The following is an 18,700-nucleotide window of genomic DNA, read 5'->3' as shown; positions in this document are numbered from 1 at the left end:
GTAGTTTTCTGCAGTCTGAAAACACAACTCCTAACTTCCTTGCTGCCACAGACCTTACAGTTTATATTGAATGAAACATAAAAATTAATAAGAGGGACCATTGTCTTTCCTAGGAAGACATCGCTGATTGAATGCAATTTAATGCAGATTGTTAAAAATGACAGGGCAGAGTCATTCTCAGGACAGAGGAAAAGGGAGACAGGGGAAATACAATGGATAAATCAGTACAAATTCCAGTGAGCAGAATCACAGCTTTAATTCTCCGACGTACTTTACTCTAAGCTGTTACCTGTGTTTTGGCTCCTGTACTGTATAAAAGCGCCGTCCGTCCCATCGCTGCAGCACTTGGTATGCAAAAGAAAAATGAAGGAATCACGTTGCTGAGGCCATGAGCCAAAAATTCCTGCAAAGTCGTTAAATAGAAGATGGTTTTTTCCTATTGTTCTGTCATTTCAATGCCTCTCGCCAACATAGGAGTCCCCTATGTAAATATTAGCAATGATAAAGGATGGACACATTTTTGAGGGAAGAAAATCCCACAGGTGCATGAAAAAGGATTTCCCAACAGAATATATCTTCTCACAACTTAGAACGATAGAATGATAGAGCTGTTGAACCAGATTCATCAAAAGCAGAAGGGACATTTTGTTCACAGAATAAATGCTATTGCTACGTTTTGAAGATGAAGTTCAACCAAAATATTTACATTTTGATCCATGTCTGCTTTTTAACTGGCCAGGGCCCCAAGTACTGGTATCTGGAAACTGTCCAGATTGTTTCTGGTTTATGACTCACTGGAAAAAGACAGCCACTGATTTCTCTTTTTTTAGAGCACGTTTTAGTGAGAGTGAAGTGTGGTAGCCACATTATAGGCATGCTGTGTTTCATCACAAATATATTTGGTGTTTGTTCACAGTCAAAATGCAGACATGTCTGAACAAAGATTTGTAGAAGAAAAAGTGGAGAAGCCACCTTGAAGAAGCCAGTCTAAGAAGAACAGTGTTTTTTAAGGAAGTGTTCCAACATGGCCACCCAGCATCACAGAATTTAAGGAGCATATTGGTCTGATGAGGAAAACATGTAGGAAAAGACCTCAGAGTGCTTAGGACACAAACGATGCTGTATCCAGCCAGGAAAACACCAGCTCATGAGTTTGTGTTCACAGCACAGAACAGCACCCCCGTAAAGCTGGCCCAGCAGTCTCACACACGCACGAGCCCCCATGCCAAGCGCTGTGCCTGGCCCCTGAGGGCACCACAGCCACACCCCCTCACTGCTCTCCTGTCATGGAGGTTTTGCTCTTTTGCTCCATTATTTGATGCAGACATACACAGAGTTTCCAAGACTTCAGTAATGAAGCTGAGTAAGGTACAAGACTTCCAAAGGTGCAGAAAGATCTACAGGTTGCTGTGTTCCATGGACTGCCTTGAAACATAGCAGCATGTCACCCTGGAGTCTGTTCTGCACTAAGTTCAAAGCATTCTCCCTCTGCTCCATAGAAATGTGGCTCTGAGGCATCAACAGAAATTCATGGCCCAATGTATTCAAACTGAAAAATATTATAGAGAACTGAATAGACAAGAATGTTTTCACTGTGTTTTCCAATGACATAAGAGTTGTGAAGGTCAGGAACAGATGTAGCAAGACCAACCTGTCTAGATAGTGTGTCCAAATAGACCTCCAGCTGAAAAACAGTTCTTCATTCAACCCTATGTCATTTATCTCAAACCACTTAACAGAAAGGTGGAGGCAGCATTTTCAGCTCACAGTACTAGTGCCAGCTCTCTGAAATTGAGCCTTTCTTACCACAGTGCTTGAATTACCGTCTCCATGGATTTCCAGCTGGCTTGGAGTTACCCACCCACCATGACAAGCAATGTAGTAGTGTAGAGATGTTCCACTTTTATTTAAGCATGTCTTCTGCAAAGTGGAACTCAGAACAGAAAGCTCCTATGGCTGTAAATTTGGCAGCACCCTCTGAACTCACACAGCTTCTTATATACAAATAAACCTTCATTTTGGGTGAGACTTCCACTTTGCAGAAGTATAAATAATTTCCTCTCACAACATCAGATAAGTCCTGGGGCTATAAGTACCTGGTTTTGTTTTACAGTTGCTTTGTTTTATTAATTGGTGACTGATTTAACATCATAACTTGTCTATAAGAGCTCAACTGCCAGAGGAGAAGTTGTCTCATCTGAGAGCAGTGGAAAATGCACTAATATCCAAATGCTGCACTGAATGTAGCCCTACAAGATTATCCTGAAGGATGAGCTTCCCCAAAAGGAGCAGTTCAGCCAATGAGGGCATTCTGCAGAGACAATTTGAACAAGTTTTGGGTGTTACAGTAAGCACTAGAAGGTGTCAGGATGCTATATGGAAAATAGCTTATCCTACTGGGCGTTCATCTATGATACTTTCCCCAAATGGTGAAGTGATTTCAAGGCTCAGTGACACTAAGGAGAAAGAGCTTTACCTGGTTGTCATCCACAGTGTATTTAAACTTTTTAGCAGAGCCTTGAGCAAGAGCTAGTGAGGCTACATAACCAACCAGTGCCACTCCAAAAGCTTCAGTGACTACTTCAGGCAGGACACTCATGGGTGGTGCTTTTGGTGATGGCAACCTATAAAAAAAAGACAGTAATTTTTGCAAAACTTGATACATAGTTTCTATATACCTGCAATTCATGCAAATACCAGAGAAACAATCTCTACAGGAACAGCTTATTTTTGTGTTACTTGTAAGGTGACATTTTTCAATATTTTAGGTTATTAAAATCTCCGTCTGTTGGGAAGAGCAGAATAGAATTTGTAGAAGATGAAACAGTTTCAGATGGACTATTCAATTTGAAAACTTTAATTTGAGAAATTATAAAGAGATGTTGATAAATTAAGTTCATGACTGACAAATAAAATTAGCAACCATTTACTAATTCTGTAATGTTCAGTAGAAGAGACTACTGTATATTTTCTCTTTTTTTTGATATAGTTGACTTTCCTGTAAAGTTAAATTTAAATCTTTAAAAAATTTTGTATTCCTGTTGGTTACTGACAGTACGGACATTTATTCCATCTAATGGGGGTTGCAATGAAACAAGTTATGAACCAAACCACCCCAGATTGTCTCTGAACTCTTCAAAAAGACTTTGGTCTTTCCAGAGCACAAATCACACCGACTGAAAACCAAATTGTGCTCTTAAGGTTTCTGATGTTCTCCACTGACAAGGCAGTTAGGTATTTCAGGTAAATGTCTAAAAATGCTCAGGAATGATCCAGGCTCTGCTTCTATTTTTTCAACACTACTTGTATGAGGTTAGACAAAATAAATTCCTGATTAAAGCTGCAAATACATTTTACCTATTCATTACATACAGAAGGGGCACACTTAGCCCTGTTTTAGTCTCAGATTCATAGCATGCTCTGAATACTTAAAAAGCATTTTCTTTCGCAGAAATGTCCCTTACTTTATTTCTTTCAGTGCAAGCTGCCACACATGCATTCCTGCTGTACTTTGTGACATTTAGGGAAACACTGCTATATCCAAGCAGGAGATTACACAAAAGCTGCTCTCTTCCATACCAACCTGTAGAGTCTGAACATTTTGTCTGACAACTAATCTAATTTCTCTTTCCAGTTAATTATACTGGATTTTTTTTTGCCTTCTTTTTGAGGTCATGGAGAAAAATGTATCCCTAACTACAGTAAAAATGTTCTTTTCTAGATTTAGCATAATTAAATCTTTCACATATCCTCAGAAACCACATTTTCTAAAATTTCTATATGGGTGGAGAGGAATGAAGTGTAGTGATCTACAAATCTTACCTCATTGTTAAACCTTTCTTCTACCATAACCCAAGGAAACCCTCAAAAAGGAGGTTGCAATAATCTTGTAAAGACTGTCCTGCCCTCCTGTCATACATCATCGGGCACTTAGTACCTACTTTTTATTCCACAAAGCAATAAAAACTAATGAAATGTACAAGAATGCATTTTTGTGATGATATCTATGCACATATAACTTGTTAATACGAGATGGAATTGTGAAAGAGTATTTGAGGAGACGGGGAACAAACAAAATAGTTTTTTACCAATTCTTATTTCAGAAACTACTTTGACCTTTTCAGAGACTTTCTCAGAAATAAAGATATTTAAAAGCCACAAGCTAATAAAACCAACATTACCCTTTAGGAATATTTCCCACAACTTCTATCCCGTAGATGTATTCCATATCAGCATAGTAGCAAGCAATGGATGTAGCAATTATCTATTGATTCAAACAGAAAAAGATGTTATATTTCTGTTGCTTCTGACATGGTCGCTATTGTTGCTGTACCTAAGTACATGGCACATACATTTATCCTTAAATCAGTCCAGTAAAACAGGAAAGTATTATAATGATTTATTTTTTGCATATGTGGAAGAGTCAAAAGAAACTAAGATTTGGACACAGTAATGAAGTGACACTATAGTGCAGTTTGTACATTCCGTGTTAATGAAAGAGATTTGTATGACTCTCTGTAAAGCCTCAGGAACCTTGGCAATCAGTGTCCGAAATCCCTCTATTCAGCATGTGCCCCAGAGCACTGCCATTCATGTGAGCAGCTTAAAGTAGCTCATAATTGAGGTGTTCCTGATTCAGCTGATGCTCTCTGAGCACATCTGATCCAGACTGGCAGTGTTGACTTCAGCACAAAACACAGCAGATATGTCTGCCTCTTATGTTCTAGCAGGTATGAATCTTGCAGAGGGAGTGGAAAGTTTGACCCCGAGGAGATTCAAACTCATTTCCTCATATTTCAGATGAGATGAATACACAAATCACAATAGAACAGGTATGAGTTCCAGTCTGCAATCCTTAGTACCTGCAAACCTTGCTGGTACATTTTATCCAATATTTTTAAAAGGTAACACTGAGACCGGGACCACACTTCCTCCTTTTCCAGAATTTTGTCCTTGTAAATTTTTCCAGTAAAAGAGTAATTGCGATGATACACCCTAAAAGACAACTATCCTTCATACTTTGTATTTTCTTTTAGAGGTCTAAAGAAAAACAGAAACCTTCTGATGGTGATCTGTTGCCGATCATTTGACTACAACTTAATCCTTAAATCAGGGGTTTATAAAGCAATTGCTAATTTCAATTTTGTCTATACCATGTTAAAGGAAAACTGTTAGTAAAATGATAGAAAGCAATGGCATAGCTATTTAACTTTGTTGTAGATAAATAACAAGCAACATCTAAGTCACAACTACTCAGAACAAGACTTGCCTGGAGTTATAATGTGCCAGTTACTTTTAATTTTCTATTTCAAACTCCTTACACTTCAACATTCTAGGCTTCATGTTCTTGTGATTATGTAAAAAGTACTGAACATATGAAAAATATTATACAAATTGGGACTGTATGTCATTTCTTCCTTAATTATTTAGCCATACTGTTTCCTGTTCTTACAATTAACTTACAGCCATGACAATCAGCTGTCCATTTAATAAGTGGCAGGTGTGGGTGTGGGTAACTATAGACAGCACAGTAAACTTCAGCAGATTGAGCTACTGAAAGCTTTGTAAGAAAAAGCCTGATATATAATTTTGTGCTTACCAAAAGTAGATCGATGGGAAGGACAACTTTAATGTTTCTCTGAAATTTCTCATTCAGTTCTTTAACCAGAACAAGCACGACAATGCTCAGCAAGGAGAGAAGTAATGCCTCCAACTGAACTGATCTGATATTCTCAAACACATAGGCATAAATCTACAGTGAACAGCAAATAACAATCACACGTCAAAAAAAATATATTCTGGATCACATGCTATGGCATCTTCTCACAGCTTCAGACAAATAATCAGTAACAGCTGAATCAATACTGCAGGAGCTGAGTCATTGGTCAACTTTTTGGCCTGTACTTTAGATTTTACAAGGAAGGAAATCCACAAATTTACTACTCCTATGGATTTTTGAAAACACACCAAAAAAAAAAAAAAAAAGCAGCGAATATTTGTATAAATTAATTTTAACATTTCTATTGGTAGAAGAAAGTGATAAAATTCCAATAAATGTGATATGTTTCCTTTTCTTATTCAGTCTCATTAAGTTCAGTGAGATAAATGAGTGCCACATAAAAATTTTGAGAAAAGTTTCTTGCACAAAGGTTTATTTGTAGTGGACATAGCATAAAACATCCACCAATTCTAGTAGTAAAAGTTATTTCTGAGAAAAAAAAAATTAAAAGACAGAAAAGAGGGGGAAAGAGAAGAAGAGAAAAAAAGAAAAGGGAATGAAAAATGCGGTAGTGGCTGGATGGGAAGAGATGCAACAGGAATCTTCCAAGATGAGCATCCTCTTCAGGGCATCCTCTGCAATCTGTGTGTCGTTTTTCCAGAGTAATTTCAGCAGGCCATCCTCAGTCTCCCCGCTGGTTGCTCTTGCCCCTTTCACAGTGCTCCGTGGAGCATGCTTTGACCAGGTCCAGGGGCTGCACACACTAAATGGCTGCCAAGCTTGCATACATATGTTATTGGTGATTTAAATAACTAAAGTTATCTGTTTAGCCCAGTTTGTTTCCTTTTCTGCTGACTGCAGAGCTAAAAGGGAAAGAGGACACCAGGCCAGAGCTATGGAGCTGTGAATGGGAGGCCTTCAGCTTTTCAGCAGTTAATAAGTGCTGCAATAACCTGTAAAACAAGTTAGAAAAGTATAGTTGGATCTGTGATGAAGAAAGGAAATATGGTGCTGAATTGTAAGGAACATGGGGAATAGAAATATGGAACAGGCGTAGAATGAACAACAGTGATGAGCAACGGGGTATTTGATGATGAATACAATGTTGTAAGTAACAGACTCGGAAGAATGCAGTTGCCTTCAAACCAGCACAGATGACACAGTGAACTATAATTTTGCCTCTATGCTGAATTTGTGGGTTCAGGAAATAAGGCATAAATCAGTATGATAGCAGATTAACAGAAAGTAATGAAAAAAATTAGAAGTTTGCTGAAACAGTTAGAAGGGGGAAGAAAGAGAGAATATCTATCCTGATAAATAAAGAAATAATGAGATCTCTATCACAACTTATTTTCAGGACTCCTGAAGAAAAGCAACAGTCTATTGCCTGGAACAACAGCAAGCCATAAATATGGATACAATACATATGCTTACTAAAGCTGTAGGGGAAAAAAAAAAGGTAGGCTCAATCCCCTGACTTCTGCATTTAAATTCTGGGAACTACTGTGCATCCTGAAATATAAACCATAGAGATAACAGAAGTTAAGATGTAGGATGTAGATTTAGACATCATCACAAGTAACTTTTTTTTTAAAACCCCGACATTAAGGATAATAAAATCAAGCAACTGGGGCTTGAAATAATAATAATGATATATAAAAAAAGGTGTTTTCTCCGGCAATGATTAAGAAGACCACTAAAAAAATCAAAAGTGACACTTGTAATTTTATCAAAATAAAGATTAATAATTTTCTGCTTCAGAGAACTTATATTCAAATACATGTATAATACTAACAAGTTTTGACAGTCTGGAGCTTAAATACATATATTTATATTGGACAGGAAAAAGTACTAGAGAATTATCTTAGGAAAAAACCCTGTTCTAGCAGAAAGGTAGTCAATATGATGATAAAATTTATTTCTATTGTTCTGATTCTGGCACTCATTGAAGAGGTGATGCTCATATTGAAGAATGAGTAAATTAAAATAACTTCCTGATTTTTTCTCTCTGAGAATATTTTCAAAATCTAGAAATGGAAAAAAACCCAATCTAAATTTCGTTACAGAAAAGTAACGTCCTCATAAAGAGGAAAAAGTAGTCCAGTCCTTTGAAATTTAGCCCTTAGAGTTTCAATTAAGAATGCACAATAAAACCCAGCAGAAACATTTCTCAGAAACCAGGAAAATATTTTAAAATCAACTTGTTAAGCAATGTGATCTAGAAATGTCTTAAATCTGAAGAATGGCAATTAAACCACAGTTTTTAACCACATATTGCCCTACTGTAATCAGACAATATGTGGATTGTATCTTGAGTGGCTTGGAACTAGGCTCTGTACCCATAATTTTCCAAGAATGCATTTTCAAGAAAGGACAGGACTTGGCTCAGTGCCCAAGCAGAAGCTGTGATTAATTATGACAAAAGGAGGCAATCTGGAAAACTGCCCACAAACTCAACAAAGAGTGAGCTAGATCTAAGGTGAAGTGGCAAGAAAAGGGAAGAAATGGGTTGATTCCCACTTGCTGAAGTGAGAGAGATGTGATTTGTTTTGAAATGAATGCTGTCTATTAAAGTGTCAGCATTAGCTATCTGTGTTCATGGCATTAAACCTAATTTTCCTAGACAAAGTGAGACAAAAGACTGAGTAAATAAATACAATTTTAGTGAAGAAATATGCACAAGCTATAATTTCCATCTTTCAAATTGACTAAAAAACTTCTATTGACACATTGACACTTCCATTTAATTTTAAAAATATATATCCAAATCTTGTAAACCTTTGCCATAGGTTTTTCAGACTTTGCAACAGAATCTTTATATGAACTGCCTAGTACATCCTTTGGTGTTTCTTTTGAAATCGTACCCTTCTGTATTTAGTCTACATCAGTCAATAAATGAAAAATAATGGAACTACCAAAACTTTGTACCTCATTCGAATTCAGTAGCCCAAACAGCCCTATGCCCAAAGCGTCTGTAGTACACTAAAACAATTCTGGCAGTAATACATTAATATGAAATTAATTACTGCATTAGACTAAAGGGCTTTGACTGACTAGTTGATTCCTGGGTAACCATTTTCTGAAAACCTAAAACCACTCAATTCATGATATGACCAGTAAAGCAAGGAGACCCTTTCACAAGAAAGAAAGAGCATGTGGCTCTTAACATGAATGCAATTACCATATATAATAGACATTTCTTTAAACTATAGATTTTACATGGTACTCTGTCCAGTCAGTTACTGTACTTAGCCAAGATCAAACTATAAATCCTAAGTACATAAAGCTAAAACTTGCAGTAGCATCTGCATCTGATTCAAAAGAAGTATTTACAAATGTTTTAATCAAAAACATAATTATAAATTCAGAATTTACCATATTTTGATAATGCACTTACTGAAATAATTTGGAAATTATCCAGCAGAATTTAGCTTGATATTACAGTGTACGAAGCAATCTTTTTCATTATATAATTTTAAAAGTTTTTAAAATCAGCAATAATATATTAATTGAGCTGTTTGCCTCTTGTGCTTTTAGTTTTACTGCTAGTTTTGTGTAAAGATTCTTAATGGAACCTATCTGACAATATCATAAGCAATCAGTGGACTTTTTGGTAATCAGTGCAAATTTGGACCTAAGTGAAACAAGAAGTATTCCAGCTTTGCACATATATATACAGACATTGAATGTTCCTTTTCTCGTGGGAAACCAGCAGTTTCGAGTTCCACCATATTTTCACATACTTTCATAGGGTGATATTGAATGTTGTAGTGGTTTATATTCTAGAAAGGATGTGTATTTGGATATAAGAATGAAATGCTCTGAGTTGGGTTTTTTAGTGTATACATGAAACCCCAAAAGATTAGCCCTAAAATAAGTATAGAGGCTGAAGCAAACAAAAGAATTAAAGGAACATGCTATTTAACAAAATGCATTTTAAGAGTGAAACCTCATTTCATTTTAAAAAATATTTCATTCTGATTTTTTTTAAATATGTCACACTGGAGGGAAAATGTACAGGCAAATATTGTAAACTGTATAAGTAACTGGGTAAAAAAGGGGTGAAAAAAAAGGACTGATAGCAGAACATGAAAGTTTGGGATTTTTTTCAGATAATTTCAGCAAAACCACACAAGGATTTTGCAACAAACTTGCAGCATGGCCACAAAAGACGCCGTTTTGCAAAGCAAGTTTCTTACATTGCAGTTCATTTTGCAGTATTGTATTTTCTCAGAAACGTGGGGAAAGAGAAACATATCTATACATAAATAAAGAGCAAATACATGTATGTTCTTCTGTTTTCAGATGCTGAGTAAAACTTGACACTTTTCTTGTCCCTTGTAAAGTTTGCTCTCACGCAGTATTCCCTCATTATTTTTCTTCACCTTCACTTTTCCCTTTCCATTTGCAAAGTACCAAGTGGTGCTGCACTGTGCAGCTCAACTGAATTGTGACAAATTATGTACAGGGAAAACAAAATTTAATAAGTTACGTGAACTATGTGTAAACACAAAAATACCACAGGCTCAAGGCCAGTGTACTAGATTTGTTCTCCATATGCATAGTCCCTTTCTACGTATTTAACCATGATCTCACATGCTATAAAGAATTCATTTCACTGGCTTGCTATACTTGCAACTCTCCTATCACACTTTATTAAACATTCTTATTCTTGCTTTGCCAACCCAAAGGCTGCCTGAGGCAAAACTTGGCTTTGTGAGTGGGAGGTGTTTTGGAGTGGACAAAGAAAAAAAATGTAAGCAAAAGTACCAGTCTTTGGATTTCAAGGATTTGAAGTAAAGAACATGTCCAGAGAGATGCCAAAGTTGCCTTTCACTCTCTAGATACATGTGCAAACTACTTTATATCTAATTCATATAATTTTCACATAAAACTACAATGACAGAAGAAAATTATTGTTAAAGTCTAGCTCTGGTGTTTCTGACTGAGATACTGTACCTTCTTAAGGAAACTCATAAGTCTGAATAGATACCAGAAACATTTTAAAACATTTATGTAGTAAAATTGCCCCTTTTTTATTATTCTTTCAAGTTGTACAGAGCAAATTTTTTTTGGTAATTTATTTTCACACAATTTACAGAGCAATTCAGAACCTTAAAAAAAATCAGGAAAATTTTTCTTTGGAATGTGTTCAAAGGGGTTTGATTTCAAAAGAGAAGTGAAAGGCAAAGAACTTGTTTCAAATACATTAAAAATACAAGGGATAAGGGAATAGATTTCTTTCAAAGCATTTGAATGACCTCATTTATGATATCATGAGCACACCAACGTGGAAATATTTCTTCATATCACTGCAGTTCTTTATTATTGCTCATAATGTATATTCTGATTATGCCTTGGCTGCAGTACTTAACACCAGTCATCTCTACAAGATGACAATATTCCTATATGTAAGTACAGTCTCCATGGAAACACCATGAAAAAGAGGCTATTCACATTTTATATTAAGAATCATTTATGAAAAGGTTTTTAAATAATAAAAAAAATTAATATATGAAGAATCATTTTTAATAGTCTCATAAGCCAACTGGCTATTCATAGAAATGGCTATGACACTTTTAGGTATGTCTCTGCAAGATAAATGGATAAATTAATTGTGTTTATTACATGCCCCTAATTTTCATTAATAAATTGGTCCTGTAAAAAACTTACCAATTTACTATCCATATGAAAAACTGCCAAATTTATAAAATACTATGGAAAAAAAAACATTCTAAAAAGCAATATCTTCTAATCAAAGAGTTCACATTAGCAAATTTCCCAAAATAATAAGAAAAAATAAAGGACACAAAGACAGTCAGTGCTTTTAAATAAGGTGTCCTAATTTAGTGGCTGACTGGATGAAGTCTCACTATCAGTGCAACTTAAATATCACCTCAGCAAGTAAATACAGTTTTACTATGAGCAATGTATTATTTTGGCAGGGAGTGTTGTAATACGAATAATGCCAAGAGATTGTGCTCACAGCACCTAAACTCAGGGCTTGCTGGAATAAGTAACCATCAAGAATATATTCATGTCTTTTGTGTAATAAGATTATACAACTTTGCTCTTTAAGGTTTCAGCCAAAAGTATGTACTTTCTGAGGGCTGTAACCATGACAGTGGTGGTGGTGCATCACCCCCTGCCCTTGACCAAACAGCCGGGCGGTGACATGTCCTTGAGCGTACCAGGTGCTCTCCCGTGATACAGGTGGGAGCAACACTGTAACAGCAACATCCGCTGTCCGGCCCAGGTGGGGAACAAAGGGTGATCAGTCATCCCCTGACAGCCTTAGAACATTCCCTACCTGACCTGGAGCCCAAGCAGAACGGCACCATTGTTGCTGAAGTTTTGGAAACAATTTCCAAGTGTTTTGGAAACTCCAGTAGTTGCCAGCGTGGGTTATGGCCAGGATGGAAACTAACTCATTACTAAAGCAAATCACCTTGTGACACAGGAGTCCTAAGTGAGTCCCTCTGAGCTATTCTGGGCCACAGTGGGCTGTGCCATCACCTCCCTCAGTGGGGCACCTCTCAGAGCTCATGAACCCTCAAGTCTGCGATTCTCAGAAGACCATCACTTACAGCGAGGCCTGGGCTGATACACAGACATGCACATACTCTTCGAGGTGCAACACCTGCCTGTTGAGAAACACTCAGGCATTTGCCATGAGTATTTCACTGAAGCCAGGGGGAATTTTTGATAAGCACCTTTACACTCACAGACTGACATGTATACATCTCTGCCTCTGTGTGTGAGTGTAAATTTACTATGGTGTGAATGTTGTTATCATGGAACTGTAATTAAGTCTGTTATATTTATTAAAAATCCCATTTAATCACTTCATAAATGTTAAATTACTCAGTGAAGAAAATCTGTTAAACCCTTTGGCTCACCTGATCTTTTTGTATCCATACCCTTTGCACCCTTACCCTTTTCAACCTCGGTCTCCATGCAATCCATTCTAAGTTGATACTAATGCAATTTTCCTATGAATGCTTCATCCTTGGAGTAAGTGAGTGAACCTTGCCACTGAACTCTGTTAGAGTCGCACTTTCATAAGTTCGTATTAAGCTCATACCTGCTTTTGCCAATGGTGATTCTTTAAGCAGCCTAACTGCTCATTTGCAACAATACTGCATGAAATGCTGCATGCATTTTATAAAAATTACCTTAAAGCTGTCCATTTGCTGTGTTTATGGCAAAGTAGTATCATGTCATAAAGTAATAAACAACATATCTAGAGTAATTTTTGCATAGGAGATGCACAAATCATGGGTCATTTTCCTTTTACCACAATCATGGTCAGATTTCATTCAGCAGCATATGAAGAAACTATGTTGAAATTTATGTTTATATTCCTTCCACGTGCTGATCCAGAAAGAGATTACCCTCCCTGTATGAGTGTATAATGGCTCAGAATAATAAATGGAATTATTGATGCCCTAACACATCTATTTTAAATTAATTACTGCGCCCATTCCTGCTAGTTCTCTATCAAGTTTTTCCAAATCTTTTCTTACTAACAATCAAAGCAAGATGAAGGCTCATCTTCTGTTCATTCACACATGTGTATAACAAATTCCTTACTCTTACACAGAGACAAATAGCGTTGTTATTTAATAAAACGATAGCTAATGAAGTAACCCATCTCTTCCAATGAACTCACATGAAAAAATGCCAGTGGTCCCGATATATATGGCATTTTCATTCCCAGCAGATACTTCACTTGTGAAGTCACAACATGTGTAGCTGCTCCTGTTGTCATCGCACTTATCACGGGTTCTGTTAACAAGAAAGTGGCACTGCCCAACTGCAGCATAAACATCGCTACCTAGAAGGCAAAGGCAGGAGGATCAGCAATTATAAATGCAGCTTCTTGGTGATAGGACAATGAGCCAGAGTCCTTTTAATAAATTATAAGATAAATGAGCTAAAGGTACAAAGCAAAAGTCCTTTGAAGGACAAATGTAGCTGAAAATGGAACCCACTGAAGTTTTGTGGGTTTACCTGCACTATTTTACTCACTAGTTTACCAGACTCTAACGCTGGTTTGGTAACAAAAGCAGATTCAAAGAAACTCTTAGTATTCTCTCCTGCTCAAATACGTGAGCACGATAAACACCATAAAAACATCAACTCGACACTGCAACACGAAGTACAGCAACTCAAAAGTGAGACTGGTTCTAAGTCTCATTCCTGCTCCACTGCTATCCAACCTCAATGGGCCAAGGGCCATATCTTGCCCCAGCTTACTGGTTGCCATCATGTCACTATCAGGATTCCCAACATTAGTAATTTCAACAGATACCAAATTTATGAGGTGCTATGGAGAGTCTTGTGGTGAGACCTCTAATCCAGGAATTTAAACTACAGTGGAATCTACAATTATTGTAGGTACTTTGTAGGCGTACAGGACAAAGTATTATTGTGTTCAACTGTTTTCTCCCCTTATCCTGGACTTCAAAGAGCCTTTCCCTCCGAAGTATGAGATTTGACAACTCTGAATTCTTTCAACAAAGTTGTCACATGACTACAGTTGCTGCTGTGGTTTACGTAACGCTTAATGCTTTTCTGATCCACATTAAGTTACACTGACATTATCTCCCCTTACAATGAGTTTTGCAGTTTCTTATTTCTATGGTCTTTTGCATTTGCTGTTCTTCTGCCTGAAAAGTTGCATGCTCTTGGCACAGAGTTGTTTGTTACCATATTTTCTAAGAGGTTAATTTTGTGTTTATCATACTAAATATCATAATTTTGGAATATAATACAGTCTCTCTTGCTTTTTTGTTTTGTTTTGTTCTGAAGCTAAAAGTATCATTTTCAGATGATATCATTCTTTATGTCTGAACACCATTCATTTTTTTCACCATAAAACTCACCTGTATGCAGTGAGCTTTGAGCATAGTACCACAAAAGAAACAAAAATACCAAAATAAGTGGCTTTTAATTTACTACAAAATCTCTAGTGAGCAATTTCCTCTTCCATTTGAGAGATTAAATCTGAGATTTTTCTTCTATTTCCCACTAATAGCATGCAAATTTCTCTGTACTATGAGCAATTGGAACATTGATTGTCATTCAAGATTGGACTCCAATAATGATAATTACTGTATACCCTCAGTGGGTAGTAATTTATTTAGTCAGGCCTAAAACTGATAATTACAAATTTCAGATATTTTGTTTAGCTGTTTGTTCTAACAGTGTGCCTACTAATATATTTAAAACATTGCTCACAGTAGCAAAGTTCAATAAGAATTAAATTCTCCCTTCCCAAGTGAATTTTTGTTTGTTTTCTAAGATCAGTTTCTATTGTCTCAATGTGAAATTTCTAACTGTGTAATAGCTTAGCTTCCAGAAAATTGGATGTTTATTTAGCTTTGGAATCTAAACTGCAGAGACAATTCTGTGTACTGCATAATGTCACAAAGAAGTATTAGTTACTATTAGCATTTCAGAGAAAGTTTTTACTGTGAGTTACAGGAAAATGATTGCTGAACTTAGAAACTTCAGCATCACTCTCAGATTTACTTATTTATTTTTACTTTTTTTTTAAATCATCATTTTAAGAGGATGCTTCACAGGTACTAACTAAAAGATCACATTTCAAATATAGATTTTATTGGTTGCTTGTAACCGTAGGCTATGTAAAATACATGCAAACCATGAGTATGGTTTCAGTTAGACAATTTCTGTAGCCACTCAGTTAAACAAGCAACAGACTACACTTGGTCCCCTCTCCTTATTGCAGAAGGTAGCTCAGGACTTCCAGAAGTAAAGACAGTTCTTCTTCATCATGAACATCCTACTCTTTATTTACATGATGGCTAAATAAATATGATGTGCACCCATACATCTTCCATGGAGAAGGTCTAACAGTGAAGCAACCAGAACAGAAAACATCCTGGGTGGAGGGTGTACTTTTCAGCATAAGCTGGTATGGGAACCTCCTGTAGTCCTTGCAACAAGAGTAACGCACAGAAACTGATTAGATCATGAGGAGGCAAAAAGTTTTGAAACAAGCCTCCCAAATCTAGTTCCATGTGAGTTTTCTTGACAGATATACTTAAAATTACGCAAGCCCAGCTTGATTCTACAATTAACCCTCCATGCTGGGCAACAGCCATGTAAGTTTGGCTGCCACTGCATTTTGAATAAACACCATTTGAAACTGAGTTAAGCTGACACCACACAATTGCATTACATTGCACTATGTCATAAAATCTTTCACCCAGTAACACTGACCAAAATGTAGAAAGTTCAATATTCTTAAAGAAATGTCTAACAATCTGCTTTGTCTTGGCTACAGTTGTGATGCTCATTTTTGCAGGTCTTCGACTTTATTTTCTGGTATATTGTATGATTTCTCTTCCTTCCTGATGCAGACAAATTACAGAGAAAAGTGACAGTGAAGTGCTAGAACAGAAAATTAAAAAAGAAAAAAAAGGCAAATATTTTTCTCTCTTCCTTATTTGTAGTAATACTGGGATTTTCTTGAAGTGTAAAAGAAACAAAATTTTCACATATTTTAGAATTGTATTCAGAATTTTTAATTTTTAAAAACTTGGTTCCTAGAGAAGAAAAGCATATTTCAGGGAAAGGACATGCACAATATAAAAATGGTTTGAAAGGCACTTGGCTATTGGTTATTTGTGTGGCATTTTCAGTACATAACAGCATAAAAAAAGGCTCATTAAGAAGTAACTTTCTTGAGATTAATTTTGCTTTCACCAGCTATACATTCTTGAATAAACTCACATAAATTGAATCAAGACTTTTCAGGGAAAGGAGAAAAAATAAAGAGAAAATGAGGGAAAGCAGGCTTGAGTTAATGCACAGTAAAGGAGAAAAGATCACAGAAACAAGGTATACAATGAAGTGATTAGACATAACTGGTGGAAGGTGTGATTTCTAAAAAAAATAAATAGAAAAAAAGAAGTACATTTCAAATTGGAAGAAAGATAATACTAAGGGAACCTTTTCTTGCAGCTGTCTTTACTGTTCCATAATTTTACACTGAGAAGTAGAAGAGAATGGGAATTCAGCCAGTAGAAGAAAAATGAGCAATTGCAAAAAGCAAAGCCCTCTATGTTCATTAATTCAGAACCTTTGGTTCTTGTCCACTTTCAATACTTTCTTCCCATGACAACATGCTCAGTTTATTATTATTATTAAAATTCCATTCAACATGTAGTCAATTTAACTTCATGGCCAGTAAAAATTTTTATCACTTAACAGTTCTTTGGAAATCACTAACGTCAAACTTTCTATCCACAGAAATCGAAAGACTGATATCATTTTACCTTCTGCACAGATTCAGTTTTGGAGAATGAATTTTAAGCCCCTCAAAATGTCACTGTGCTGGAAGGGGTTTTTTCACTATTACAGCGAACAAAAGTGGTGGTGCCCTTTCTGATCATTTGCTGCATGGGGTGGGTAGATGAGGTCAGACATGGGGAACATCTCTTGGAGGGAAACTGTACAGACAGTGAGCCTCTCAGTTAGTACATTTTATTCGTTATCTCAAAATCAAAGGTTGCAAAAGTGAAGACATCTGTGGACCCTCCAGAAAAAACAGACAGACATAGTTCAGCCTGACTGAGTTGCCAATTTAAAACTCTCCCTGGCCTGTTTCAATAGACATCTAACTGGTAGATCAGGAGGTTTTGGTCTTCTGAGTTGAAGCTCTTATGTTCATTCTGGGTGTCTTGAGGGTGTCTGGTAGCTTCTGATGGTGTGCAGAGTGGACTTTCCTCATTCCAGGACCTGAAAAAGTATTTTCTATATTCTTTCTGTACTAACACATGGTATGCTCGACCATAATTGTGGGAACCAGAGCATCCACCCAGCCCACTTGTAGTTTTCAAGATACAGAATATGAGCCTGCAAGAAGGTATTTCCACTTTAAAAGAAAAATGAACTTTTTTCTTGGTTATCACTGTACAATAGACTCATGTTTTTACCTCCAGAACTATGTGTAACATAGAATAGTGCAGCATCATTTTTCCCACAGGGAAATAGAGATTTGGACAAGAATATTGCCTAACAAAAACACCCTTCTTATTCAAATGTGCTCCTTCGTTATTAAGCAAATTGATAATAGACTGTGTAAATTTGATCTCCTGAAAACCAGAAACATTTTTATTTCCAACACGGTATATCAGAAACTAATTACATTAGTTTTTAAAATACAATAGATGAAAGAATTACTGATAAAAATGTCTCAAGACTGGAATGCAATAGGCATCTATTTCCCATTTACAGAAGAGTAGCCCAACTGAAGTCTATAACACTGTGGTCTTAAGAGAATAAAGCTTTTTTCCTAGGGTAAACTTTTTTTTCTCAATTTGATCTGCAAGGAGCTTTCCTCTATTAATTCAGCAAATCTTAATCTTGAATTTCAATTTAGTACGCTAATATTTTTTTAGAGACACATATATTTATGCGAGTATTCTTGCACATATAATATATTACTAGGGAAAAAAAATCTTACCCAAAAGCTCTTTTGAAGATTTTTTTAATGTTATAAAGGGACTATCCAATTTAATTACAAAATTACTCTACAGGTATCTGTTATGTTCCATCATTTTCTCTCCCCATCAGTACCTCTGAGGTATTTAATATCAGGGAAGAATTCTATTAAGTTGATTTGTTTTCCATACCCTGTTTTTCCTTATAGAGTAGCAGCTACGCAAACATTAAAAAAAATCTTCATTATGCCTTCCATTATGCCTGCTTTTAAAAATGAGATAATGAAAGCATTATATTAAATGGTTTTGGTAATTACAGGTTTTATTTTACGTTTAATTCTTTTCTATTTTAATACTATTTTATCTTCATCAGAATGCCTCTTAATATAACTAAATATCTTTCCTCTTTTATGAACACTTCCTCAACATTAGATTTCAGAATCACTTTAGGACTCTGAAATTTATTACTTAAGAAAAACTTAATCAGCTAAGCCCCAAATTTCAA

General features: G+C 36.1%; 1 protein-coding gene across 2 annotated transcripts in view; it reads right to left on the bottom strand.

The window, feature by feature from the left end:
• SLC26A7 (solute carrier family 26 member 7) overlaps positions 1-18,700 on the bottom strand; it is a 70,191-nt gene that overhangs the window by 30,926 nt on the left and 20,565 nt on the right. For both annotated transcript variants that reach the window (XM_048287031.1, XM_048287032.1), the window contains exons 4-8: positions 13,392-13,556; positions 5,600-5,752; positions 4,182-4,264; positions 2,477-2,624; positions 290-403 (exon numbers count right to left, since the gene is read on the bottom strand). In XM_048287031.1, the coding sequence (XP_048142988.1) occupies positions 290-403; positions 2,477-2,624; positions 4,182-4,264; positions 5,600-5,752; positions 13,392-13,556 (663 nt within the window). The remainder of the gene's footprint in view (positions 1-289; positions 404-2,476; positions 2,625-4,181; positions 4,265-5,599; positions 5,753-13,391; positions 13,557-18,700) is intronic.

Source organism: Corvus hawaiiensis, chromosome 26 (genome assembly GCF_020740725.1).
Source record: "Corvus hawaiiensis isolate bCorHaw1 chromosome 26, bCorHaw1.pri.cur, whole genome shotgun sequence".
Lineage (NCBI taxonomy): Eukaryota > Metazoa > Chordata > Aves > Passeriformes > Corvidae > Corvus > Corvus hawaiiensis.
This window is presented reverse-complemented; position numbering and strand designations above follow the sequence as displayed.